At 42.5% G+C, this 27,455-nt stretch overlaps 1 protein-coding gene across 5 annotated transcripts in view; it reads left to right on the forward strand.

Annotated features, from left to right (window-relative positions):
* FNDC3A (fibronectin type III domain containing 3A) overlaps positions 1-27,455 on the forward strand; it is a 171,185-nt gene that overhangs the window by 81,380 nt on the left and 62,350 nt on the right. For all 5 annotated transcript variants that reach the window (XM_069970013.1, XM_069970012.1, XM_069970016.1 and 2 more), the window contains one exon: positions 21,686-21,761. In XM_069970013.1, the coding sequence (XP_069826114.1) occupies positions 21,686-21,761 (76 nt within the window). The remainder of the gene's footprint in view (positions 1-21,685; positions 21,762-27,455) is intronic.

Below are 27,455 nucleotides of genomic sequence, written 5' to 3' on the forward strand. Positions count from 1 at the left end.
CTGTCTTGCTTTGCACTTCCCTCCTCCCCTCTTTGTAGACTTCTCGATGCCCTCACACATTTTTTAGAGTATATAATGAGCTATTGGGTTAAAGAAAGAGAACAGGAGCCTAAAAAAGGGTAGAAAGTGGCATTTTTCTTTTAAAGGGATTGTGTCATCAGAAAATTACATATTGTTTAAATAGTGTTTTTATGTTAAACATTTTTTAACAATATTTGGTGACTTTTTTAAAAATTTCCATTTTTCTATCTATTTTAAACTAATCTTAAAATCTTGCAGTTTTCATAAAACTGTGGATAAAACTAAGCTGAAACTTCCTGTTGTGTCTGTGGTGATAAGAAGAGGCTGCTGTAAAGGGATCTCAACAGCATTGCAGCAACATGTGACACCAGTAGGTAGAGGAGACAATAGCAGCTCCCTGTTGAATGACCTTTTGAAAAGTCACAGAATACGTTCAGTAATGTTTTACATTCATCTCAAGGAGGCAGAGTCTGTCTATTGTCATCTATGCTTGCTGTAAAGCATGTCACTAAATGCTGTTAAAAACAGCTAAGGCAAGATGGCCGCCCCCATAAGAATGTAAAAAAAAGTGTAATAAAATTTTTTTCTGAAAATAGAAGCAGATTAGAATAAAAGAACATGTTTTAGTATCTGACTGAAAATTTAGATGATACATTCTTTTTAAATGGAAACTAACAGCAGGTTCATACTTACAAGCCTGCTGATATGTACCTGTAGGGGGGAGAGATGCTGATTCCAGCGCTAGTGTATTTATATTTCTCAGTTCACCAGCCCCTTGGTGCACCGTTCTACCTGCCACTTGCCTCCTACTTATACTAAGTAGTGAGATCTGAGCCAAGGAGAGAGACGTATGTAGAAGGCAATAAATAAGCTGACAGGTGGGTGGGACAGTGCACAGGGTCAGGGATTGCACCCAGCGCACAAAACAGACAAATTAAAAAATTTCATTTGGGCTAGAACGATCATAAAATGGTTCAACATAGGATAATACAAGGACTAGCGTCATATTCTGCGTCTCTCCCCATACAGGTACATATATCAGCAGGTTTTTATGTACAGTATGTTAGCTTCCCTATAAGATATTTTACAGATTTTCTCACACTCACTTGTACTTTTGATTGATGTAAAGTTAGCTGGAAGTGTGGTGACTGTAACTTTGTATGTCGGAAATATCTATATATAAATGTGTAAAATGTTGAACAGATGCAGAATATTGATGGAGATGAGTTAGAAGTAAAATCAGTAACTCCATGGGCAGGTTAGTAGATGTTCCGTATTCTTCAGGGTTAGCATGATGTTATTATGGAAACAGATTTCTTCGGATGATTGAGATCTCCATGGCTGGTTCAATATGAGGCGTAACCCGAGGTGATCCTTATTCAGTAATAACATGTCTATAAATTGGGAAAATCCAGCAGGCTAATCGCATTGTCACCTCCAGATTAGCAGCCGTGATCTCTGGAGCTGCCGTACAGATGTAGCTGTGATTGTGGTAATGTTCTGCTGTAATAAGGTTTTCAGCAAGAAGCAGATGGGACATGTTGGGAACCTCTTTACATGCCTTGTGGAAAATACTACATGGTTAATAAAGGCTGATGCGCAACCTGTGGCTTCCAATATCATGGCTCAATGCCGGGCAGGTAAAGCGCCTTGTTTATGTGTAGTACAATTGTAGTTGAAATTGTATATTGTATTAACCAAAATACTATTTTATGAAAAAAAATTGCATATGTTTGATCAAGATTAATGTGCCATCAATGCGGTCTCAGTCTTAGGTTTACTATGCAGAACCCCCCCCAAAGCCGGAATTAGAGCCACCCACTATGACACTCTCTCACTCTAGCCGGCTATATATTAAGTAATAACATAATTATATATTATTGCATGATAACAGCTGATCCATTTTTTCCTGTACAAGGCTGCATAAGGTCTCGTTTTTTATTCCCATGGTTGGTGTCGTTTCAGGGTAGCTAGTAGAGATGAACTGAACTTGAGTCTGATGGCTCAGCATTTAAATACCGGTGGCTGAAGAAGTTGGATGCAGCCCTAGAGAGTCCTGGAAAACATGAACACAGCCTGTGGTCTATGGCTGTTTCAATGCTCTCCAGGAAGCCTTAAAGCCGTATAACATGGCCCAATGACTAGTGTAAACCTAGTATCCAGCTCGATAATTGTGCAACAAAGGCTGTATATATGTACATGCAGCCCTAGCCTTAAATAAAAATAAAAAAACAAACTTTACACTTTACCTTTCCCCGGTGTTCTAGCTTCTGTCCACTACCTGCAGCCACCGCTTGCACTTTTGAGCTAGTCTCAAAAGTGACAGGCTCAGCCAATCACTCGCGGAGACAGGGAAGTGCCGCTACCAGTGATTGGCTGAGCAGCCTGTCACTTTAGAGATCGGCTCAGAAGTGCTGGCGGAGGCTGCGAGGAGCTGGCAAATGCTTTAGGACACCTGGGCAGCATGGACAAGTAAAAATAAAGGTTGTTTTTTTTTTTTTACACATCCCTCAGCCGTCGGCTGGGCATCACTATTACATGTACGATGCACTGTTAGTGGCCGATGATTTTTAAGCTAGCCTAAATGACAATGATCAGCCGAAGACTGTTTCTTCAGTTGATTGTTGTCTTTATTACACAGGACGATAATCTGACAAATCAGCCTGATTTGACAGATTATCGTTCAGTGTAATGGGGCCCTTCAACTTCTTTAGCCACCAGTAATCGAATGCTGCGGCCTCAAGCATGCTTTAGTTGCGCTCATCTCTAGGACTTCTTCGTCACTTTTTATTCAGTTGGTAGTGTGTAGGCCCCGGGTTGCCACTATGCCAGATGTTATGGAGGTCACGGTTATGGCTCGAGGGATGAAGTGGCTAGACCACGGGATCCTAACCTCGGGTGGCCCCGGCAATTCTTTGTTGCCCTTAGTCAAGGCACCAATGACTAGACCAATGCCAGGGTTCAGAAACAACGGGAGTTGTATGTTTATTGACACGGTAAATGCTAATAGCAACAGTCTCTGGATGCAACCAGGAATAGGCAGAGTCAAATACAACTGAGGAGATGGGTGGTGTTGCGATAGGCCATAATATGGTATTGACTCGGTGGTTTGGAAAGATCTTTACGGAGGATGGGAGTAGTAGTTCCCTTGAGAATGATGCTGGGTGTAGTGATAATGAGGAGAATACTTGCTGTTAGCGATGGGACGAATATGGAGACTTAGGAGGTGTACCCAGATCTTGGGGATAGGCGAGAATCCTGAGAATAAGCCGGGTCTGGACTGGACCGGAATGCGTTTTGGAGATAACGGACTAAGGAATACCAAACAGCTGCCTTCTCCCTGAGGAGCAGAAAGGAAACACACCCTTCCCTCTTGAAGGTAGAAAGAGGACTGACTGACCCCAGCCAAAAGCTCGACAGCTATTGGGGTTGCTATGGCATCTGGGGAAGTCACGTGACACTAGGCCGTTTGCATCACCACACCATGTGACCAACATATAAGAATCAATGTACATAGCAGAATACTGAGAATATAAAAGATGAACACTGGGGCAACATAAACCAACCCTTTGCAGTGGCCACTAACCTTTCCAGCACTATAGCAAATATATATGGATATGGAGAGAAAGAACCTTTCGTGCTGGGACACTGCATAGACAGCAAGACTTGATAAACAACCAGAGGCAGCATGAAGTTTAGTAAATCAGCATCACTGCATTGGTTGAAGGGTCTTCCAGCCTTATAATATGGATAGTCTATCCTCAGCATAAGCCATCAATTTTACTTTGGCAGGGGTCTGACTCCTGTCTCCTCTGCTAATTTGCTTTTGGACGGGGCCAAGCGTACACTGGAGCTACAGTATGCTTCTAGTAGTGGGAGTGCAAGGTATTGGAGCATTGTCCTATGTGAAGATACCACAGTGTTGTGGTATCTAGTAGTATTGACCTATAACTTCATGTGGTCATATCTCAGCATAGGAGTTAACAAAAAAAAAAAAGTGTTTTTGTTTGGTCTCCATATACATAAAGCATTTGTACATGGTCTTAGATGGGGATTGAGTCACTAAGCACTAACCAAACTTGTAGAAATTGTGTGGTCCTATAGACAATAACCTCTCCAGAATTTGGCCTCTGGTTGGGCTGACCACTGGTACATTCTGTGCCCCTAATAAACACTTTTTTGTTCCTTTTTTTTTCCCTTCAGAAAAAGGGTTGTGGGTAAGTGTATCTTTGATATGCTCCAATTTTTTTATGCTCCAGTTTTTTTAGGACCGTGCAGACTCAAGGCCCTATTATAAGGAATGATTATCGGACGATAACCGTCCTGTGTAATAGAACACAAGGATCAGCCGACGTGAACAATGTCGGCTGATCATTGTAGTAATTTTTCTTTCAACATGTTGAAAGACAAACGACTCATATAGCAGCGATCTGCTTCCGTTGCTCCATGGAATAGGAGTGGCGGCAGCAGACTGCTGATATATGCTATGGGCTGCCCGGATGATCAGGCGATCACCTGCGAAACCACCGCCCCCCAACCCCCCCCCCCCCCACAGCTCCCGTGGCTCCCCGACTCTCACCTCCTCCCTGCCGTCGCATGTAATAGCGGTGGCAGCAAGCGGGGAATGACCAAACGAGCGCTGACAGCACTCGTTTGCTCCTCACAGTCGCCCCATGTAATAGGGGTTTCAGACTAGACAGTCTAACAATACACATGATTTATGAACGTACATCATGCTGTTGTTCATTATGGTGCATCTCTGGACTGTCTAGTCTAGGTTTAAACCAACTATTGGCTTACTTCAGAATGTAATACTACAAATTTAGCGAGTTATGCCCCCCACCCCATTGTATATAACCATTGTTGAGTCAGGCTCTCAAGTGCAATTCTGGTGCATTTTCAGTAGTCGCTAACCCCCTTCTGTACTGTATAGGTTTGTTTCAGTTTTGCAATTATTTTCAATGCAGTTTACCCCCGGCTTTTCAAGGTCTATTCTGTCTGATTTGTGGTCTATAAATTAGATGGTCCATGGATGACAGTAGTAGAGAAGCATTTGTGGCAGGGAGGGGCAGACGTCCCTTTTCTTTTTTTGCCCGGCTGTCGACCATTCGATGATGATGATGATGAAGTGCAGAGTCCCTGTTACCATGGAACCATCCCCTTGACTTATCAGAGTTAGATGCAGAAAGCTGTGACTTTTATCCCGGAATCGCAGCTAAATATATAAAATGTGGCGTTACAAGGGGGGCATTTGGTTGCCCGAGTTCTCTTAAATCCTAACCTTCTGCCGGCTGACGTTTGCTAATCCAGAAACAGATGCTGCCGCAGCTATTTGTTGATTTAGTTTCCATGGAAACCTGATACATTCGTCTACAGTAGGAAGCTCCCTGCACATTGGTTGATTTGATAGGAAGCGAGTCTTGAGGTAGGTATTGATGACTGCACTGATAATTGGTCATACCTTTTAACATTCAGCATCTTCATGCATTTATCCATGGACTGCCAGATAAGGGGCCACAAAAATCTGATGCTATCGGAAACCAGGAGGTAGGTTAGGTCGCTGTGTTCAGCAGAAAAGGGCCCCATGACCTAGACGTCAGTGCTGCTTATCTCACTCTGTAGTGAATGAAACAGATTGGACTCTCGAGCCTCCCTGCAGCCTTTGTCAGCGTGCTAACGCCTCTCTTGAATGAGCAACATCAAAGGATGCGAGCAACAGTAAGTGGAAGTGTTAAGGGTTTTTTTTTCTTTTTCTATTATTTCCCCCCCTTTTTTCCCCCAGATGCTTTGTCAGATGGTGCATATTGCCAGACTACAATGCTGATCGGCTGTGTTAGCTAATGTGCAACACAAAGGAACAAGAAGGGGAAGGCTTTTTGAGTGATCCCAAGACACCGTCGTCTTCAGAGCATGTGTTCGGCATTTTCACAGCGATACTCGGGTGGGATTCATTTAGCCATTGTGTCTCCGTGCAGCCCTGCAGTGCGTTCAATGGGGTCTGACAAATGGCAAAGTGATGTGCCATAGTGAATCACCGGACTGCCACATTGGGCTGTCACGTTTAGCTGCCTCGGCACAGGCCATTCTGGCAGGGGAAGGGTTAGCGGGTCGTCTCCGTGTGGGTTCCATATAGCACTTCAGAATATTCAGCCATGAGTTACATCTGCATATCTCGAAGTCTGGTTTATTTCTAGAGTTTTTGAAAAACTTTGATGTACTTTGAAATTCATTATGTTGCCGTGGTTTATTAAACTGTAGAGTATTGTAGCTTACATGTTTATTAGTAAAACTTTACGTACGACTGTCACAAGGCAGCCAATATATGGCCGCATATAATGATTGCTTTCCATCTGATGAACATGAGGAGCAGACTTTCCCATGGCTTTCCTTTTTATAACGTGTTGGTAATTTCTTTATATACTCAGTTTGTTAGTTCTTTTTTTATTTTACTGTCATTGTGCATGTTATTAGTTCATTCATTCTTTACTATCAAAATGTTAAATTAAAAAAACATATATATATGTATATATATAAATTATTATTTTTATTTTTTTTTAATGCCCCCATTTCTTATATTAGGTGCTCCTCTTGTAAGCTATGCTTTTATAGACTTTGTACTCTGAGGTTTGGTTCTCAATAGTTTAGGGTGTCCAGCCACAGGTGGCTATATGTCATACGTACATAGCAGTAAATGCATACATTGATTTGCCGCTTTTTGTTCAGTCCCTTTGTATTACATGTAAAGACTTTATATCCAAGGAACCATTATATTATAAAGTATTCCCTCACCATCATTGTGTTACAGAAAAGGCAAAGGTGACCGTCCCCTCTATTGGCACGTCTCCATGATGACAGACATGCTGAAGGGGGTGGGATTTTCCCATGCTACGTATGTTCATGTTGTTTTTGCTACTTTTCAATGAAGTGCCCTGTATGGTGATTCCTAGTTTTGCATTTGCCAGTCCCCGCTGGGTATAATCCAGTGTTTGGTGTCTGTGTTATCTCCTTCATTGTTGTGGAGGGGCAGAGGGGATCGCTTTTCCCTGGGATTGGAAACCACACAAAATGCCTGGTTTGTGCTTTATGTTTAATCATTTCCTTCAAAGGAGAATCTCATCAATGGATATTTAATCTGTAGGAAAAAAAATTATCATTTTACATGAGGCATTTGCAGAGTGGCGGAAACATTGACATGCATTTATTTGCATTGACTCATTTACCTTAGTAAAGTTAAAAAAAAAAAATCCCTTAACTATAGAAATAATGGTAATCTATTGCATGCCTCGATTCATATTTTAGTATTTTGAGCAGTATTTTTAGCCAAACCCAAGAGTGAAACCAACACAGAATAACTAATGTGGAAAGTTTTAGACCCACTCTTGGTTTTTGGTTAAAATACTGACCACATGAACTCAGCTTAACACTTGGAAAAACAAATGTATTTGTGTGCATCCGTTGTGATCAGTTTTTCCATTGACTTCCATTATTTAAAAAAAAAAGGGATCAAAATGGATGTTTTTTTTTAATTTTTTTAACAGACACATAAATGAGGTTGACTGCGTTTTTAATGTTAAAAAAACGCATCTTTTTTGTTCCGTTTCTTTTTTTTTTTTTATGATGGAAGTCAATGGTAAAAAGGATTCACACAAATGAATTCGTTTTTCCATCTGTTTTTTTGTTTTTGTTTTTTTAATCCCTTTTTTGCAAAAACAGATGAAAAAACGGATTGCAAAAACATAGTGTGAACCCAGCCTTATGCAGAAACGGCTGTGGAACCTACACATAGAACATATAATGGAAATAAAAAGTATAAATACCCTGTATTTTGGGTCTTCGACTAGTTATAGAAATAAAAAAATTCCAGCAGTAACGACTAGGTTCTGTTTGTTTATTGCAGAATCCCACAAAAACAGATTTCACTCAAACGAACAAACAAACAAACTCGTTTTAGTTCAGGTGATCTTACTCATAGTCCTAACATCACATGTTTCATGCTTCCTTTTAAATGGTAACCCCATCCCCTAAAGCCAAATCCCACCTCATGTCATAGGGCGGGGATGGAAAGGATGGGGGGGGGGGAGGATGATTACATTCCATGCTTGATAACAAACATAAGAAAAACATGGTTACATAATGGTGACTATATTGCAACACTTAAAGATATAGTACACAGAGTAGATATAGGTCAGGGTAGGAAAGCAACATTTAGGGCCAGTTCAGTAAAACTGGTGGAATTCCACAGCGGAACTCTCCGACGCGGAATCCCGCCAGCCTCTGTGTCATACAGGCAGTCTATGGGAGGGCTTGCACCTCCTCTCACCTCGCCTCTCCACTCAGAAGAATTGACATGTCAATTCTTCCGCACGGAGAGAGAAGAGACGAGCCCTCCTATAGACTGCCAGTATGACACAGAGGCTGGCGGGATTCTGCATTGGAGAGATCTGCTGTGGAATTCCGCCAGTTTTACTCCGTGTGAATTAGCCCTAAGAGTATATCTGATCAGTAGTGGTGCATAAGATCATGATGATAATTTAGCCCGACTAGATACCTTGCATTTAAAGAAAATATACAGTACGCCTCCCTACTTAAAAGGAGACTCACATTCGATTGGTTTCTCTGTGTGCTCTATCCCTATACCTAGTTATCGTTCACAGATACCCGCCAATACCCTGCCGCCTGAAAGCGGCCTTAATTTATTCAGTCATTTGTATTTCGTCTGTATAATGATAGATTGCTAAAGCGGACAACCATTAATGCCAACGATTACTCTGCCCTTAGTGTTAGTACTCCGCTTTCAACAGGGCTCTAATGGCAATATTAATCTATATTTGTTGGAGAGATAAACATCTCTCCCTCCCCCGATCCTGTAAATTCACTCTCTCCATTCTGCTAGTGTAAATGTCACAGTAGTCCTGGTATCGTAGTAAAGTGGTGTTGGGATATTACTGCAATGCATAGGAATTAGAAGGTGGCTGGCTTCATTCATCATCATGCCAAAAGGCAAACAATTTCGGCGCTCATGAAAGTCTTTTAAAGCGACTCTGTACCCACAATCTAACACCCCCCCCTCCCCAAACGCTTGTACCTTCAGATAGCTGCTTTTAATCCAAGATTTGTCCTGTGGTCCATTCGGCAGGTGATGCAGTTATTGTCATAAAAAAACAACTTTTAAATTGGCAGCCCCGTGCCCTTTGACCGTGGCTTAGTTGTGTATGCATTAGGCTAGCACAACCTCTCCGTCCCTACTCCCCACCCTCTTCACCATTTTTCCTGTTCCTCTTCAGTGAAAACTACACAGATGCCTTAACAATCCAGCCCATGTGCCGTCCTCTCACAGCTGATGAATAGGAGGCAATCTGCCTGGAGCATTCCTAATGATGAGGAGGGCGGGGAGGAGGGACAGAGAGGTTGTGCCAGCCTAATGCATACACACTGTACGCCACGGCCAAAGGGCACGGGGCGGCCAGTTTAAAAGTTGTTTTTAAGGACAATAACTGCATCACCTGCAGAGTGGACCCCAGGACAGATCTTGGATTAAAAGCAGCTATCCGAAGGTACAAGTGGTTTGGGGAGGCAGATTGTGGGTACAGAGTCACTTTAATGAAGAACTCCGCACACCTCTTTGAATTGTACATTGAATATATGTGAAGTGTCTGTCCTGTTTTGATGGACCCTCTTTAGATAGACACTGTGTGGAATAGTAAAAGGAAAGGCTTTATGTCAGTGATGGGGAACCTTCCACCCTCCAGCTGTTGCAAAACTACAATTCCCATCATGGCTGGGCAGCCGAAGCTAAAGCTTTAGCTGTCCAGGCATGATGGGAATTGTAGTTTTGCAAGAGCTGGAGGGCCGAAGGTTCCCCATGCCTGCTTTATGTGAATTCCTAATGTATATCAAGTCACGAGTGTCAGAATCATATAAAGCGATCCAAGGTCAGCGCTGTAATGAGAAGAGCCAGTACAGCCCCAGCGTGTGTGTGTGAAGAATAAGTAAAGTCCAGACATATAAGGGGGCCATCACATCAGGATGTAGGATGGCTGAACATAAAGGAACCAAAAAAATGTGATGTGTAGGTAGGGGCGGTGATAATCTACTGTATATGGGGAAGTATGCCACCTGAAGAGGTATGCTGGCATTTTCCCTGAGTAGCCAGTATACCCAGACTCATGCACGTCTATCCATTAGAGACAGTTCTCGCTTGCTTTATTTGCACCTTTCTACAAATTTTTCTCAGGCCTGAAAATTCCTTGATTGGATTTTCCTGAATATTTAGGAAGAAAACATATATTTTTGGTATATAAATCATAGTAAACTAAGCAGCTTCTCTTACTGTAGTCTGTAGGAGTGTCTTGTAAAGGTAATGCATGCAGGATGAACCCTGTAAATGTAGGGGGTGCTACGTTCCAGGGTTTTTCAAGCAAGCACAAAGCCTCTCCATCAGTCCTTGGTAATATTCTACACAGTCATGTTGTTGGGATCCTTGGCTCTGGCCCCCATCCTATTTTTTTTTCTAATAATAACCCTACCTATCTAAAAATGCGAGCATTTTGCCTTATTCGTTTAGAAAGGAGCTTTGTTCATTATTCTTGAGTCCATGCAGTACGAATGCTTGTGATGACGACAGACGAATCCTCAGACTACAGGATTGTATTGTGTGCAACTCAAGGTTAAGCGATGACTCATTATTCTCAATATACATCTATGCTGCAGTTTTCTCAGTGGTCAGATAGTTTTAGTAAAAACCAATCTATTATAATGAAACTATTACTGGGCTTGCTTAGGGAAAAAATGGAGTCGTCTTGGAAATCTCATATTGAAAACTAATGCAGGCTACACAAGGATAAAGATTCGTCAGTTTATATAGATCCATAATGGAAATGTTTGTATCAGGAATTGGAAATACTAAAAATGTCCGCTTTATAAGGTCCCCCAAAATTAAGTAGATTGCAGGGAAGGTTTGCTCCCATTCATGATAAATTACACGCCAGATGGTTCCTGGGTCCTACACCATGCCACATTTTACCACATGGGGCAACTTATGTAATGTTGGATGCAAATAAAATCTAACGTGTTGCATCAAGCATACCCATCGAGGATGCCAGACATATGCTAATCTAGCTGCATCAGATGTGGAGGGATGCGATAGTCATACCAAAAGAGAAATTAAGTATTACATGACACCTAATAATTGAAATATATAGGCTGAGTCCACGAACAAGAGACTCCTTGCAGCCTTTCTCGACTTCAGCCGATTGACAGAGGTGCCAATACTATGGAGTCCCCTGTGTATTCACTAAAAAATTTTCACATTTAAATTCATTTTAAACCACTTTAATACCTTGATGTAATATTCTCCACATATATGTGCCCCAGTGTCCTTGGGCAAAGGGGTTATTCCATCTGTTTGTTGGTGGTCTGACCACTTTGGCCCCTACCAATCATAAAAACAGGTTCATTGTTCCTCAAGTAAATAGAGCAGCAGTGAATATTCTCTGCCAATTCTCCATTGGGACTTACAAGCATAGCTGAGGGCTGTATTTATAAGTCCCATAGAGAGCAAGGGCCCTATTACACCAAACTATTATCGGCCATACTTTTCATGTTAAAAGGCAGTGATCAGCCAACATGCAGAGAAGGAAAATAATGCTTTGGAATACTGTGTATCCCAAAGTATTATGTTAATGGTCAAGAGATTGCTTGGAAAAACCATATGACTATGAGAGCCAAATTGTTCAGGTGGATAGATATATGGTATGTTTAAGAGACATGGCATTTTACCCAAGAAAAAAAGGTACAGCCTACCACTTCGATCACTACCTGCACAAATCCTCACTCCAATTTAGTGTAGGGAACATAAAAAAGGAAACAGCTGGGTTCAGCAAGTTGGAAAACACGTCCATCCACTTTATTTATAGCTCTTAAAGTGTACCCACAATCTGACCCCCCCCCCCCCCAAACCACTTGTACCATCAGATAGCTGCTTTTAATCCAAGATCTGTCCTGGGGTCTGTTCGTCAGGTGATGCAGTTATTGTCCTAAAAAAACAACTTTTAAACTTGCAGCCCTGTGTCAAATTGGCGTGGCCTAGAGTGTGTATGTCCTAGGATTGCAACGCCCTCCGACCCTCCTCCCCGCCCTCCTCATCACTAGGAACTTCCCCAGCCAGGATTTTTCCTATTCATCATTTGTCTGAACATTGCACAGGTGCCTTAACGATCCAGCTCATGTGAAATGTCCACACAGGTGATGAACAGGAGAAATTGTTCTAGGGGAAGTCCTAATGATGAATGAGGAGAGACGGAGGCGTGTTGTAATCCTAGGATCGGGGTACTCTAGGCCACGCCAATTTGACACAGGGCTGCAAGTTTAAAAGTTGTTTTTTTAGGACAATAACTGCATCACCTGCCAAACAGACCCCAGGACAGACCTTGGATTAAAAGCAGCTATTTGACGCTGCAAGCGGTTGCGGAAGGGGGGGTGGTCAGATTGTGGGTACAGAGTCACTTTAAAACCACCACAGTGATCGCATACAGAGAGCACCCCCAGGATCAACTCCGACGCATTTCTAGTGCGATTCCTGCACAATGGTTCTTCATTGTTGACATGACTTTGGGCATTGGTACATCATTGAGATCTTCTGTTTTTTGTCATTACTAGAGATTATTGCAACCTCGACTCCACTTGTTCGGTATTTCATTACCGGTGGCCGCCCTAGGGAGTCCTGGAAAAACATAGCTACAGGCTATGGCTCCCTATGGCTGCATCAGACTTTTTCAGCCACCGTTATTTAAATGCAGAACAATCGGACTTGAGCATGCTCGAGTTGCACTCTTGCCTAGGTTCACATGACATAACATTTGGTCTGAACACAGACTTACTTATTGTGAAGCACTTATTGTGACTTTACTGCATTGTGAAGCTTGGCTTGAGATCCCTGTTGCTTGTCAGCCTGTTTTGATACTAAGGCCCAAATTCTTTTCTCGACATCTCCTCCTTTTTTTCTAGGACATAATAGGCTGACTTATTTATCCCAAAGCTCAATGAACTATAGAGTCTGAGGAAGTCTATGCAAATTTTGAAGGTTTTTTCCCCCCTGATTACCATAAATTACAAGACTTTTGTCCGTAGAAACCCATTGAAATAGTTGTGTGGCTTCTGTCTGTTTTGGTAATTGGCGTATCTTATTGAGGCCAAGAACAATCCAGTGTTAAATACATCTGGCGACACTAGTTAAGTGATGTCTTGTCTGTTTGTTAGAAGGAGAAGGGGCTTGCTTCTGCATCCAAGTCTTCACATGCCTTAGTCTTGCCTATGGGGACATGTTCGGCCCACCATGAATGCTGGCCTGCATAGCATTGTTGTAGAAATACAGTATTATGGACAATTTCAGTATGCAGAGTGCCTTAAATGTTTTCTTATGACTGTTATGGTTCATGTATTATATTCTACACAGTAAGAGGTAGATTAATAACCCCCTATGGCCACTGTAATATGGTGCCAGCTGTCTCTTTCTACATATAATATATCCTCACTCCATAGTAGCTGCATAGTAGATGCTCTTCATATGGTCCCAGGCTCTGAGACCTTAAGGTATGTTCACACTATGGAATCCGCGCAGAAACCTTAAACAGATTCTGCTGGGCGGCCTTTGCTTGAAGTTCCACCCATCCCATAGACTCAGTGATATTTTCCAGTGGATTTCGCCATCTGCCCAATGTTAATTCTTTGGGTGCATGGCGTAATCTGTCGGGTAATTTCATTAAGTCTATGGAACAGGCGAATCTTCAAGTGGAGGCCGCCCGTCAGAGTCCGTTAAAGCTTCTGCGCAAAATTTACCCTAAGGGTATGTTCACATTGAGTAAAACAGGTGAATTTTGCAGCGGAATGCCATCCTGTCTCAGTGTGCCATAGCCCGTCTCTGGGAGAGTGTGCGCTCCTCCGCAGCTGCCGCTCTCCGCTCAAAGAAGTGACATGTCACTTTGAGCGGAGAGCGGCAACCGCAAAGGAGCGCGCGCCCTCTGATTCACTCACATCGGGACACTGAACTCGGCGGAATTCCGCCATATTTGCTCAGTGTGAACATACCCTTACACTGGAAGCTGAGAGATTGGCTGCTTCCCTTCCCTACTGTGATGTTGTTTTCTCAAAACTAAGTGAACTTGCTATCTCTGGGGGAGACTGGGATAGAGCATGCCCTTCCCACAGACTAAAATGTTTGCATTGTTCAATCTATTGGCCTACAGTATGTAAAGTAAATAGGGTGCTCTCTCTGTCTCGCACACCCAGTTTATGTGCAAACATTAGAATCACACCAGAATGTAAATTGATGCAAAAGCAGTAAAATATTATAATTTCTGAATGCAGGAGCAGCAGGATAGTGAGAAAGGTAAGTGTCTATATGTCTCCACATTAACTTTGTATGCACCATCCTATAGTGACTTATGGATTGTGATTCCCCTAGAAGCGGTTCTTCTAGGGCAGAGTTTCTGTGTAATACTTGTGTTACCACCATATTGCAGCCCACAGAGTGGATATGGCCTGGAGTCCTAAGCCTGCGTGATGTTTTTGCCGCTGTTGCAGAATAACATTATAATAGCAGCCTATCCACATCTGCGTCTTATCTAGTGCTTTTAGGCTCTAGTTTCTGAGCTACGTCACCATGGCTTGAGCAGCGTGGAGCTCTGAGGCTAAAATGCTCACTTTGCATTGTGGCACAGGCCCTGATTGTCAGGCTTTCAAGAACCCTACACCTCAGGGTTTTCGTTTCCCAAACCAACAGATATATTAACGCGTGTAATGGCCTTAGTAAGTCTGGCGGGTTTCTCACTTGACAAAACTTAAACCCAACCTTCCCACCACACTAGGGGTAGCTAATTTTGAGACCGCAAAACCCGTCAACAAAATGATGGTTCGTTTAATAAATCTTGTTATGTGCATGAAAGGGGCACACAAATAGGGTGTGTGTGTGTTTTTAGAGATTTGTGTGGTATTAATAAATACAGTGAAATGAGAAACCTTCGGGGACATCTAGTACAAACCATCAGTCTGATGACGGAAACACATTAGTAAATCAGGGCCACAGGGCCTTGTTCCGCAGTGCTCACCATTACATTCATAGAACTGTCAAGGACTGTTACTATAGAGGAAGCTGTCACGCTTTTATATGACTGAACCTTGGTTGTGTGGTCTGAGTCATTTGGCCATCTTATGTAAGCTATAGTATGGAGGAAGTTTCAGCTTTACCAAGGTGTTACAGAAGTAAGCAGCCAGACTCCTCTTCCTCTCCAGCCGTTATACTGACGTCTCCCCCCTATGCCAGGCACTGCACTGGTTACCCATTAAATACAGAATACAGTTCAAACTCCTCACCCTCACCCATAAAGCGCTCCACAACTCTGCCCTTCCATACATCTCCTTCCTCCATCATCCTTCCCGTGCTCTATTCTGCTAATGACCTTACACTAACCTCTTCCATCATCAGAACCTCCCACTCCCGCCTCCAAGACGTCTCTCGCGCTGCACCAGTTCTCTGGAATGCTTTACCAAAAGACCTCAGACTTATCTCCAACTCCCACAGTTTCAAGCGTGCCCTGAAAGCTCATCTCTTCACCGCTTATAACATTGCCTAATCTCATCTTCCTCTCTGCTATCCCTTCTCCATCCACTCTATATCCTCCTTGGAGCCATGTACTTTCTACCAGAAACAAGACAACGGCGTTTGGACTGGCTCGCCCAATCACCTATAGGCACTTTGTCACTATGTACAATGACTGGAACATTGTGTCACCTCCAGTCATCCTAGTCTGTAAGCTCTCGTAAGCAGGTCTCCAACTGTTTGTATTGTTTTTATTCTATTTTATTTATTGTATAATGTATTATAAATATTACCTGTTTTGTACTTATATATTTTTTAAAAGCGCTGCGGAATCTGTTGGCACTATACAAATTAAATATTATTATTATTATTATTATTATTATTAAAACTTGATTGTACATTTTGACCTTTTCAATTGACTTTACTGCTGGTTATTTCTATTATGATGCCACAAGTTAGGCTAGGTTCAAAAAACAGATGCATTTTTTTTGACTGACACAAAAACATAGCTGACACTTCTTTTGTGTCAGTTAAAAAAACGGATCGTTTTTTGTTTTTTTTACAATGGAGGTCAATGGAAAAATGGATCAAAACGGATGCACATTAATGCATTCGTTTTTTCCATCAGTTTTTTTTCCAAAAAAAACTGATGAAAAAAACTGATTGCAAAAATGCAGTGTGAACTTTGCCTTAAAAAAATATATATTTTTTTTCCAAAAAACTAAGGATGAGTTTGTCCGACAGCGTTTCCCCTTGGCCCGGGTAGCAAAGTGCCCGAGGGAAATGGAAATTTTAACTGATCCCATTCATTTTTTGGGACAGTTTGACGCATTCGGTGCTTCAATTGGGACCCTGGACCGATGAGTAGGTCAGACGGCAGAACGGATCTTGCAAGGTTCTGCTGTATTCCCTTGATAGTTAATGGAAAAAGTATAAGACTGATGCATTTTTGCGGGCACGCAACTGCGAACAGAACATGAAACCAATGTTATCCTATGGCCCCGTTCACACGTCCGTACGTGTATACGGGGCTGCGATCTGTGCCGTAAAAAAAACGGACATGGGGTAATGATGTGTGAACGGAGCACTACGGATACACATACGGTAGTGCGGGCCGCGGCCTGCACTACGGGTGTGTGAATGTGGCCTTACTTATTTCTTGCAAGTTCTAGTTTTCGGGACGCATCTTGTAACAAATGGATTATTCACAAGGGCTGAGCTATACAATGTAACACATGAGAAAGTGGTATAAAACACTCAGCTTATATAGATATTAGTACTTTTCTCTCTTGGTCTCACTTGCAGAGCTTTTCCCCCATGTAATCCATGCCTCCTGTTGTGTGCTGAATCTTGATATAAGAATAATTGCACGGTGCTAATCATACGTCTCCCCTCTCCTCGTGTCACAACTCGCAGCGCTGCACCTTTACTCTATAATTATACATTTCCCATTCCTTTCATGCATTGTGTTGCTAATAAGTTTTGATGTTCCTTAATAATGGCACTAGGCAACCTGTGGCTTAACAGCTGTTATTGAGGATGACAGCCCCAAGCAAAGCATACAGCTGTTGGGAAGCCATGTGTTTTCTGCTTCTATCAAAGTGGGCTCCTGAAACCTTGCAGAGCGAATAATACTGGCAAACCTCTTGACCATACTTTTAACCAGGCATTTATGCAGATTCATATACATTGGTGGAGATGTCCATACTGTATATCCCCCTATTAATCTCCTTTACCGTATATATATTAGGACTTTACTTGTAGGCCTCTCTAGATTTAGTAACTAACTAATAGGAAGGATGTCTGCTTATTTCTGATCACAATGGGCTGTAAACGTTAACCGCTAATCCAGCGTAGCAATATGTCAATGGTGCCTTTGCCATAGACTTCCTTTGTCTGATCCCCCGCAGGTGTCACCATTGGATGTCTTGTTGGTCTTTGTCTTATGTCCTGCCAAGACCTCCTCCATTCCTGCAGTCATCCTGTTGACTCTCTGGCTGGAGTTCTGGCTGCTGCTTCTCATGGTTTGTTTCATGTAACATTGAAGACTTTGTTCTAAACATCCAAATCGCAGGTATCAGAGACCTCTGGTTTCCAACATGTTTTCCAGCATTTCGTTTTTAAAACAGAATCCCATTATGTATGAGTAAACCGAGTGAAGTTATCCTGGCCTGTCCTTCCAGCTTTGAGTGCATTGATTCTATTGGAGAGGCTATATCTTCGGACCCACACGTGGGTCTAGAAATGGTCCAAGCACAACTGCACTAACATACTCAATGACCTTATAATGCATATATACTTAAAAAAAAAAAATACAACCTACAGCACTCTATACTGACGTCTCACCATGGCTACAGACTACAAGCAGGCCCTATGTGTAATGTCTAATTCTGGAATTATGGATGGTTTCCATCTGCTCCCTTGTCTTTCCCCATGGAGACACATTGGTCCATTTAGATCTATCATGTCAATCTCTGGCTTGTGGGCCAAATCTGGCCCATGGCGCCATTATTTTTTTTTGCCCACCAGGCAATTTACAGATTGAATTGCATCTGGCCCACTGATATTGCATTATAATATAATAATACAGACGCTCAGACCGTCCAGATTGTAATCTTGTAGGCCACAGGCAGTTTTTAGCCTGCTGCCTAGGAGTCTATGAGCGGTTTCCCGACACCGTCAGCACAGTGACATCATCACACATGTCCTGCGCTGGGCGCCTCCCACGACCTCTGAGCCACAGAAAAGGGTGAGTCTAGGCTAATAGGGTAAGTATGTGGGGCTGTATCCAGAGGTAGGGTGGGTTCAGGGGCCATCCACGGGTGACAGGTTTCATTTCACAACTGTTCTAGGGGCTGGCTACTATATAAGAGACTACAGGGGAGGGCTGGCTACTATGTAAGAGACTATGGGGGTGGGATGGCTACTATATAAGAGCCTCAGGGGGAGGGCTGGCTACTATATAAGAGTCTATGGGGGCCGGCTGGCTACTATATGAAACTATTGGAGAGGGCTGGCTACTATATGAGACTATTGGGGAGGGCTGGCTAGTATATGGGACACTTGGGGGCTGGCTACTATTTGGACACTTTTGGGAGGGCTGGCTAATATGTGGGGCAGTTGGGCAGTTTTGGATGGGTTGACTACTACATGGGGTAATTGGGGGGGATTGGCTATTACATGGGTTGGGGTTTAATCATATCACAGCTATTTATCATAGTGCATGGGGCTGGAGATGCACTTCACTGACAGTGCCAGGACTGCGGCATTCATGCTTCAATAATTATCAAGGTTGGCCCGCGACTTTGTCCAATTTATTAGTTTCGAGTATTCGAGTTTGACACCACTGCTTTAGATGCTACAAACACAAAACCATATATATTGTCAACTTCATATGTAAAGTTACTTTTTTTTTTCATTCTTTTAAAAAGGGGTACACTGGCCCTTATATATATATATATATATATATATATATATATATATATATATATATATATATATATATAATATATATATGTAACATAATAGCCTATTCTTATCCTACCACATTCCCCAGGGGTCCCCCTGTATTGTCTCTGGTTCCCCTGCTAATCGCTCTTGCTGCCACCACTGAGACAGACTCATCTCAGCAGGGAAGGGAAAGCTAGCTCAGCCAATTACTGGCCACGCTGCTGTCCCGCTTCAGTCTGTAATTGGCTGAGCAGACTGTCACTGCTGAGATGAGTCCGCCTCAGAAGTGGCAGCAGGAGGGTTTAGCAGGGGACCCGAAGATGCTGCAGGGGTACACCAAGGGAGCATGGTTAGGTAGGAATAGGCTCTTTATTATGTTCTATATAAGGGCAGCAATCTTTTTTTTTTTAAGTGCCAGAGTACCCCTTTAACAATGTTATGAGGTAATACCAAAATTGTTGTAGAAGTAAGTACCTTCCTCTCAACCCCCATCCCTTTGAAAGCATGGGCATACTCCTGTGTTCTTCCTGCATAACCAGTTCTTCAATGAGTCCTTTAAATGTCAGGCAAAATCTCCATCCTTGTTGCATATTTATTTTCTTACTTGTAGTGTGTGATATTATACTGCCTAATAGAGATGAGAAAACGTGCCAAAAGCTCGGCCATAGGCTGTACCATGTCTATCATGTCTTCGGGCTGAATCCACCTTCTCCAGGCAGCTGGATTCACATGCTCTCGTCAAGTTCTAATATAGTAATATAAGGGTTTTTAGTGTAACTGTTGGGCTGTGACTGGTAGGTGAAATGTAAGTGGAAGTGGTGTTTCTGGTGGGAGATGAGAGGAACTACTGTGATTACTGGTAGGGGCAATTACTTTGACAACTAGAGATTGAAGAAGAGGACACTGCATTGACTAGGAGTGGGGCAATGCTGTCACTATAGTTATGTGGGGTGTCTCTCCACCTCTCGTCCTACTCTGCTGAGGTGGTGGGGCACATAACACAGTTGTGATTATTGGTAAGAAAGCAACACTTGCATAATTACTGAACATTTTAGGAGAAACACTGCTGTGACTACTGGGGAGGAAGAGACACTGATATTGAATACTAGATATCTGGGGGAGAGGAACTGCTGTGACTACTGGGGAGGAAGAGACACTGATATTGAATACTAGATATCTGGGGGAGAGGAACTGCTGTGACTACTGGGGAGGAAGAGACACTGATTTATAATACTAGATATCTGAGGGAGAGGAACTGCTGTGACTACTGGGGAGGAAGAGACACTGATTTATAATACTGGATATCTGAGGGAGAGGAACTGCTGTGACTACTGGGGAGGCAGCCACACTGATTTATAATACTGGATATCTGAGGGAGAGGAGCGGCTGTGACTACTGGGGAGGCAGAGACACTGATATTGAATACTAGATATCTAAGGGAGAGGAACTGCTGTGACTACTGGGGAGGAAGAGACACTAATATTGAATACTAGATATCTAAGGGAGAGGAACTGCTGTGACTACTGGGGAGGAAGAGACACTGATTTATAATACTGGATATCTGAGGGAGAGGAGCGGCTGTGACTACTGGGGAGGAAGAGACACTGATTTATAATACTAGATATCTAGGGGAGAGGAGCTGCTGTGACTACTGGGGAGGAAGAGACACTGATTTATAATACTAGATATCTAGGGGAGAGGAGCTGCTGTGACTACTGGGGAGGAAGAGACACTGATTTATAATACTAGATATCTGAGGGAGAGGAACTGCTGTGACTACTGGGGAGGAAGAGACACTGATTTATAATACTGGATATCTGAGGGAGAGGAACTGCTGTGACTACTGGGGAGGAAGAGACACTGATATTGAATACTAGATATCTGAGGGAGAGGAACTGCTGTGACTACTGGGGAGGAAGAGACACTGATTTATAATACTGGATATCTGAGGGAGAGGAGCTGCTGTGACTACTGGGGAGGAAGAGACTGATTTATAATACTGGATATCTGAGGGAGAGGAACTGCTGCGACTACTGGGGTGGCAGCGACACTGATTTATTATACTGGATATCTGAGGGAGAGGAACTGCTGTGACTACTGGGGAGGAAGAGACACTGATTTATAATACTGGATATCTGAGGGAGAGGAACTGCTGTGACTACTGGGGAGGAAGAGACACTGATTTATAATACTGGATATCTGAGGGAGAGGAACTGCTGTGACTACAACTTCTGCAAAGAAAAGGGGATTGACACAAGTGTGAGGGGGGCACTGCAGTGACCACTGAACTGTAAAAGCAAGACCCTGCTTTGACTACTGGATCGCAATGAATTCAATTAAAATAAAAAATATATACATTGTGCAGCATATAGACTTCAGCAGGGTTATAAGCACCTAGCACCATAATATTGCATTTACGTATAGTATATTGAGCATTACATGTTAGTATAGGCTACCTTTTTTTTCAGTGTATAATTATAGTTTTAGCTACACAGCACTGTGGGTGGTGATAAAATAGAAAAGACAACAACAATTTTCTCTTTGTGCTATACAGCGTGTTTTACTATATTTTTTTCTATATCATTTTTTTATTTTATCTGTTTTCTCATTTGCTTGCAGGTTATTTTGGTCCAGGTCAACCCAGGGGAAGCATTTACAATAAGAAGAGAAGATGGACAGTTTCAGTGCATTACAGGTCAGATCTCTACTTTAAATTGTTTCTTTACCTGGAAAAAGACTGTGTAAATAGCAATTTTGAGTAAAGTTTAAATCGAGACTTCTTTTTTTGGACACCCACATGTTATAAAGCCTTTTTTACTGTCAGTCTGGGGTACTCCAGAGGGAAAAAAAATCTTGAAATCAGCTGGTGTCACATATTTTACACATTTGTAAATGTTTTTTAAAAAATACCAAGTCTTCCAGTACTTATCAGCTGCTTTATGCCCTGCAGTAAGTGGTATATACTCTTCAGTCTGACACGTTGCTCTCTGCTGCCTTCTCTGTCCATGACAGGAACTGTCCAGAGCAGGAGAGGTTTTCTGTAGGGATTTGCTACTGCTCTGGACAGAGGTGGCAGCAGATAACACTGTTTGAGACTGGAAAGAATACACCACTTCCTGTAGGGCATACAGCATCTCAGGGGCGTAACTACAACTATAGCAGCCATAGCGGCTGCTATGGGGCCCGCCGCACCAGGGGGCCCCATGGCCTGCTCCTGCAATACACTGGGCCCCCTGAGCCGTCATCATTTGCAGCACCGGGTGGCCCTGCTGGTCTCCTGGGTTTTGCAAATGTCCCTTTAACTGCAAGCACTCCTGACCAGAGCTAGCAGTTATGTAGTTATGACTTCACTTGACCGTTTAGTGGTCAGTCGGGGGGGGGGGGGGGGGGCAGGGCAATCAAAAGTTTGCTATGGGGCCCAGCCATTTCTAGGAATTGTCCGCCGCGGAATGCCGTTAGCCTCCCGCTCATAATGGGAGTCTATGGGAGGCGTTCATTCTTCAACGCGTACAGAGCAGGAGCGCGCGCCTCCCATAGACTCCCATTATGAGCGGGAGGCTAACGGCATTCCGCGACGGACAATTCCGTCGCGGAATTCCACTACCTTTGCTCAGTGGGAACGGGGCCTTATACTATAGAAGATGTCAATAAATAGAGACTTTTCATATGACTGTTATTAATAAAAATCTTCCTTTAAAAATACATTCTCTTACCATCTACAACAGTTTTCATGCATGTTCCTGTTTTTTTTTTGCTTTTCATTGGCTCAACAAGGATAAGCTAATGATTTCCTTTGGCTGGGTTCACACTGGGTTTTTTTCATCCGTTTTTTGAAAAAAAAACGGATGCATTTGTGTGCATCCGTTTTGATCCGAATTTCCATTCCCAAATAAAAAACAAAAAAAAATCAAAACGGACCCGTTTTTTGACGGACACAAAAACATAGCTGACACTATGTTTGTGTTCATTAAAAAAACAGATCCTTTTTGATCCGTTTTTTTTTTTTTTTTTTTCCAATTGAAGTCAATGGAAAAACGGATCAAAACGGATGCACACAAATGCATCCGTTTTTTTCATCCGTTTTCTTTTTTTTTTTGTGCAAAAAACGGATGAAAAAAAACGGATTGCAAAAACGCAGTGTGAACCCAGCCTTATTCTATCCGCCAGATTCAATGGACAGGTGTCTTTTTTTTTTTTCAGCCATAAAGCCTTATAATGTTTATAGCTATTTATGGGACTACAGAATAACATTTGTCCTTTAATTAAACTTATATAAAATAATTATTGTAAAAGCAAACAAATAAAAAAAAGCTTAATAGAAGCCCCATTTTGTCCAAGATGTTTCCACTATTAGGCTAAGTTCATACAATGTCTAAATTCATTAAACAATGGCCGTAGTTACAGTTTTGCAACCACGGCCATTATTTAATGAATTTGCTGATCGCTTTAATTGCTATGGAATCCCCGCCGGAGTGTGTACACTATGGGGGAGATTTATCAAACATGGTGTAAAGTGAAACTGGCTCAGTTGCCCCTAGCAACCAATCAGATTCCACCTTTCATTCCTCACAAACTCTTTGGAAAATGAGAGGTGGAATCTGATTGGTTGCTAGGGGCAAATGAGTCAGTTTCACTCTACACCATGTTTGATAAATCTCCCCCTTGTATGCACTCCGGCCGGGATTCCATGCGGCCGCACTAAAAACCGACATGTGTTTTTTATGACAGTGACCGTTCTGTGACACGGCCGTGTCACAAAAAGGCCGCTGTCTGTGAAGTACATGTGGCCCGTACTACAGGTACTTCACAGACAGCGTCCTTTTTGTGACATGGCCGTGGCACAGAACGGTCACTGTCACACAGCGTGTAAACCCGGCCTTATACTGAACCCACCACTTTTTAGAAAGTACTTGGGGCTTTGTGTGACAGGGTGAAACCTCCATTTCTAGGCAAGATTAGTACAATTCACACCAGAAAACTACCTTGAATTATAGCTGAAGTGCACAGCACTAGCTGGTGTATATTCAGGCTGTGGGGTATGGGCATGGAAATATGTATTTTACTACTTGCAATATAAAAAGCAGAATTTTCAAGGATAACTTTGGATTTTGGCAATTGTAACTCAGCACCTAGAGGAGAGGAAAATATTGCAACTTGGCTGCCATTATATACACAGGCTTTGAAACTGTGGCTTCTACTATAACAAAAAGGCAACTTTTTTAAAAGATGCAAATCATAAATTAGGGGTGAGGATGCAAAACTATTTTTTTTAAAGAGGTCAGAAATTCACTAATTTTCTAGCAAAAATGTGCGCAATAAACCCTCCCGGAACGTTTCTTTTTGCGCAAAAGCCACTGCAGTCTGGACACTATGTAATCAAGACAATGAAAATCTATAGACATAGCGTAAAGACTTGAGTCTAAGTTATGAAGCGAGCAGTGGGTTCATCCATCAGTAAAAAGTGTATGGGGCTCTCCCAATACTGCACTGACGGATGATGTCTGGGGTCGGACTTGATGGAAAATCACTGCCCATTCTCTTTGTTCTCAGAGAGATAAGCCACCACCACAGTAATCTGGCTGCAGCTTACCCTGCCCATTTCTATAGATAACATAGCTTTGCTGAACGTTCCTGTATATGTGGAGAACAGACGGGAGAGAGAAGTGACAGGACGGGAGTGAGAAGTGACAGGACAGGAGAAACATAGAAGATTGTCGGCCGAAAAAGACCACTTTGTCCATCTAGTCTGCCCTTATATTCTTTTCTATCTTATTATCTTAGGATAGGTATGTTTATCCTAGGTAGGTTTACATTCAGTCATTGTAGATGTACCTACCACCTGTTTAGGAATTTTATTCCTAGCATCTACTACTTTTTTTCTGCAAAGTAATGTTTTCTCGTGTTGCTTCTGATTTTTCCCCCAACTAACCTCAGATAATGACTCCATGTTATTGTGTTTAGTTTTTTTCTTAATTATGAACACTTCTTCTTAAACCTTATTTAGTCCTTTAACATATGTAAAGGTTTCGATCATGTCCCCCCTTTCCCTGCTCCAGACTATACAGATTTATTATCCTTAAGTCTTTCCTGATATATTTTATGCCTGACACCCTCCACCATTTTTGTAGCCCATCTTTGGACCCGTTCTTTTTTATCAATGTCCTTTTTGTAAATGAGGTCTCTAGAACTGGACACAGTATTCCAGATGTGGTCTCACCAGAGCTCTATACAGCGGGATCACAATCTCCCTCTTCCTACTGGTTATACCTCTAGCTATACAGCCCAGCATACGATTTGCTTTCCCTACTTCCTGGCATTACTGGTGACTCATTTTGAGGCTGTCAGAAATAACTACCCCTAAATCCCTCTCTTCTGAAGTCTTTGCCAACACAGAACTGCTGATATGATATTCTGATAGAGGATTCCTCCTCCCCGAGTGCATTATTTTACATTTGGGACCATTGAATTGCAGCTTCCATTATTTTGACCATTTACTTATAACTATTGTTTGGCCGACAGTTATTAATGATGTATGGACTCCTTTAGGCACAACTTCTTGACAAAAAAACTTTGGTGTAAATGAAATAGAATTAATGTTACAAATGTGTCAGATGATGAATCCTCCCTCAGTGTCTTCTCACAGGCTTTTGTTTGTAGAGTCTAGTTTATTAAAGAGGACCTGTCACCCCCTGTGCCGGGGTGACAGGCTCCCGACCTCCAGCTAGATCCCCTTATACTTACCTCATGTCGCCGAGTCCCCGGACGGAGATATCCCGGTCAGAAGCTGGCGCGCGTGCTGTGGACATAGGTCCGGTGTCCATAGAGAATGAATGGAGCTGTGCGCGCGCTGCAGAGATGAGTCTGGCTCTATTAATTCTCTATGGACGCCGGACCTATCTCCACAGTGCGCGCACCGGCTTATGAGCGGGATATCTCAGTCACAGCTCCGGGAGCTGGACTCGGCGACATGACAAGTATAAGGGGATCTAGCTGGGGATCGGGAGCCTGTCACCCCAGCACGGGGGGTGACAGGTCTCCTTTAAGAGGCTTTAGTCCTATCTGGTTTCCAAGCCACCATTGAAGTCCCCCCCCTCACATGCTCCTACTGCCGTCTTGCACAGTCGAGCAACCTTTTACCTGCTCCCCCACTCACAGACACAGATATTTTGTTCTCCTTCTCACTTGCCCCCTCCTCTCTTTACTCCCACTACAGTGTAATTTAAAATCAATGGACGCTGTGGATTCCTTTGTGACAAGGCCTTATTAGATAACTTTTTTTTGTATACTGGTAGATATGGCCATTATTTCTTCCGATTCCCCCCTGACTAGGTATGTTTGCCCGTTCCTGGTTGCACTCGGCAGATGTTGCTGTGTCTTCATCCGTCTGCTTGCATTTTGCACTTATAGGCTATCTTTTTACATTAATCTTTAAAAATGTATTTATTGAGACTTCCTGTCCCCGGTGTTAGCCTACTATAGGAAGGTTACGTGTTTCAATATAAAAGCCTATATGGTAGCTGGAGGGGTTATAGTATGATAAATAGCTGTCTGCAGGGAAGACATGCCTACTAAACCATTACATTAATCATTGTGCGAAAGGCATTGTGTAGGACCACTGCAGGAGCAAGTGTGCTCAGATGTCGCTGCTCTTCATTATGCTTCACTTGTTGTTTTTAATGAGGAGCTTATGCTTTACAGAGGCTTGTAGGGTATGTAGATATACATGTGAGGACAGGGCTACAGTACTGTACCCAAGTGACGAAAAATATATATGCAACAGATATATAGATGTGTGTGTGTGTGTATGTATGTATATATATATATATATATATATATATATATATATATATATATATATATATAAATAATCAGGACACCCTTTTATTTCAGCAACAAAGTGGAAAATTACATACCTGAATACCCCAGCGAGTAATGGGTGAGGGGGCCTAGCTTTTATGCTATGTCTAGAGCATGGTAGTAAGCTTGAAAGCCACAATTTTTTCCCCAATAGTAAGGTAGTCATGTAGACCATCATAGAAGACCATAAGTGAAATGAATTTCCGCAATCAGATTTGCAGTATCACTTTTATAGTAGTTTTTAAACCAAAGTTGCAACAACAATCAGGAACGTTCCCTGTGATGCGCAGCTATTTGACGTGTTCAGTATGTTGTCCATGGTGCTGAACACAGAGCTGAAGCCAAACACAAAGCAATTTCCTTTGTTAGAGAGATTATGAATATATCCTACATGAACACCTTCCCATTGAAAAAACCTTCATCCAGTATGGCGGCTTTCTAGATGGTGGCCAGGTTCCTGGCACAGCGTAAAACAGTGTTTCTCAATTCCAGTCTTCATGGCCCACCAACAGGTTTTGTGGATTTTGTATGG

This window comes from Dendropsophus ebraccatus, chromosome 5 (assembly GCF_027789765.1).
Source record: "Dendropsophus ebraccatus isolate aDenEbr1 chromosome 5, aDenEbr1.pat, whole genome shotgun sequence".
Lineage (NCBI taxonomy): Eukaryota > Metazoa > Chordata > Amphibia > Anura > Hylidae > Dendropsophus > Dendropsophus ebraccatus.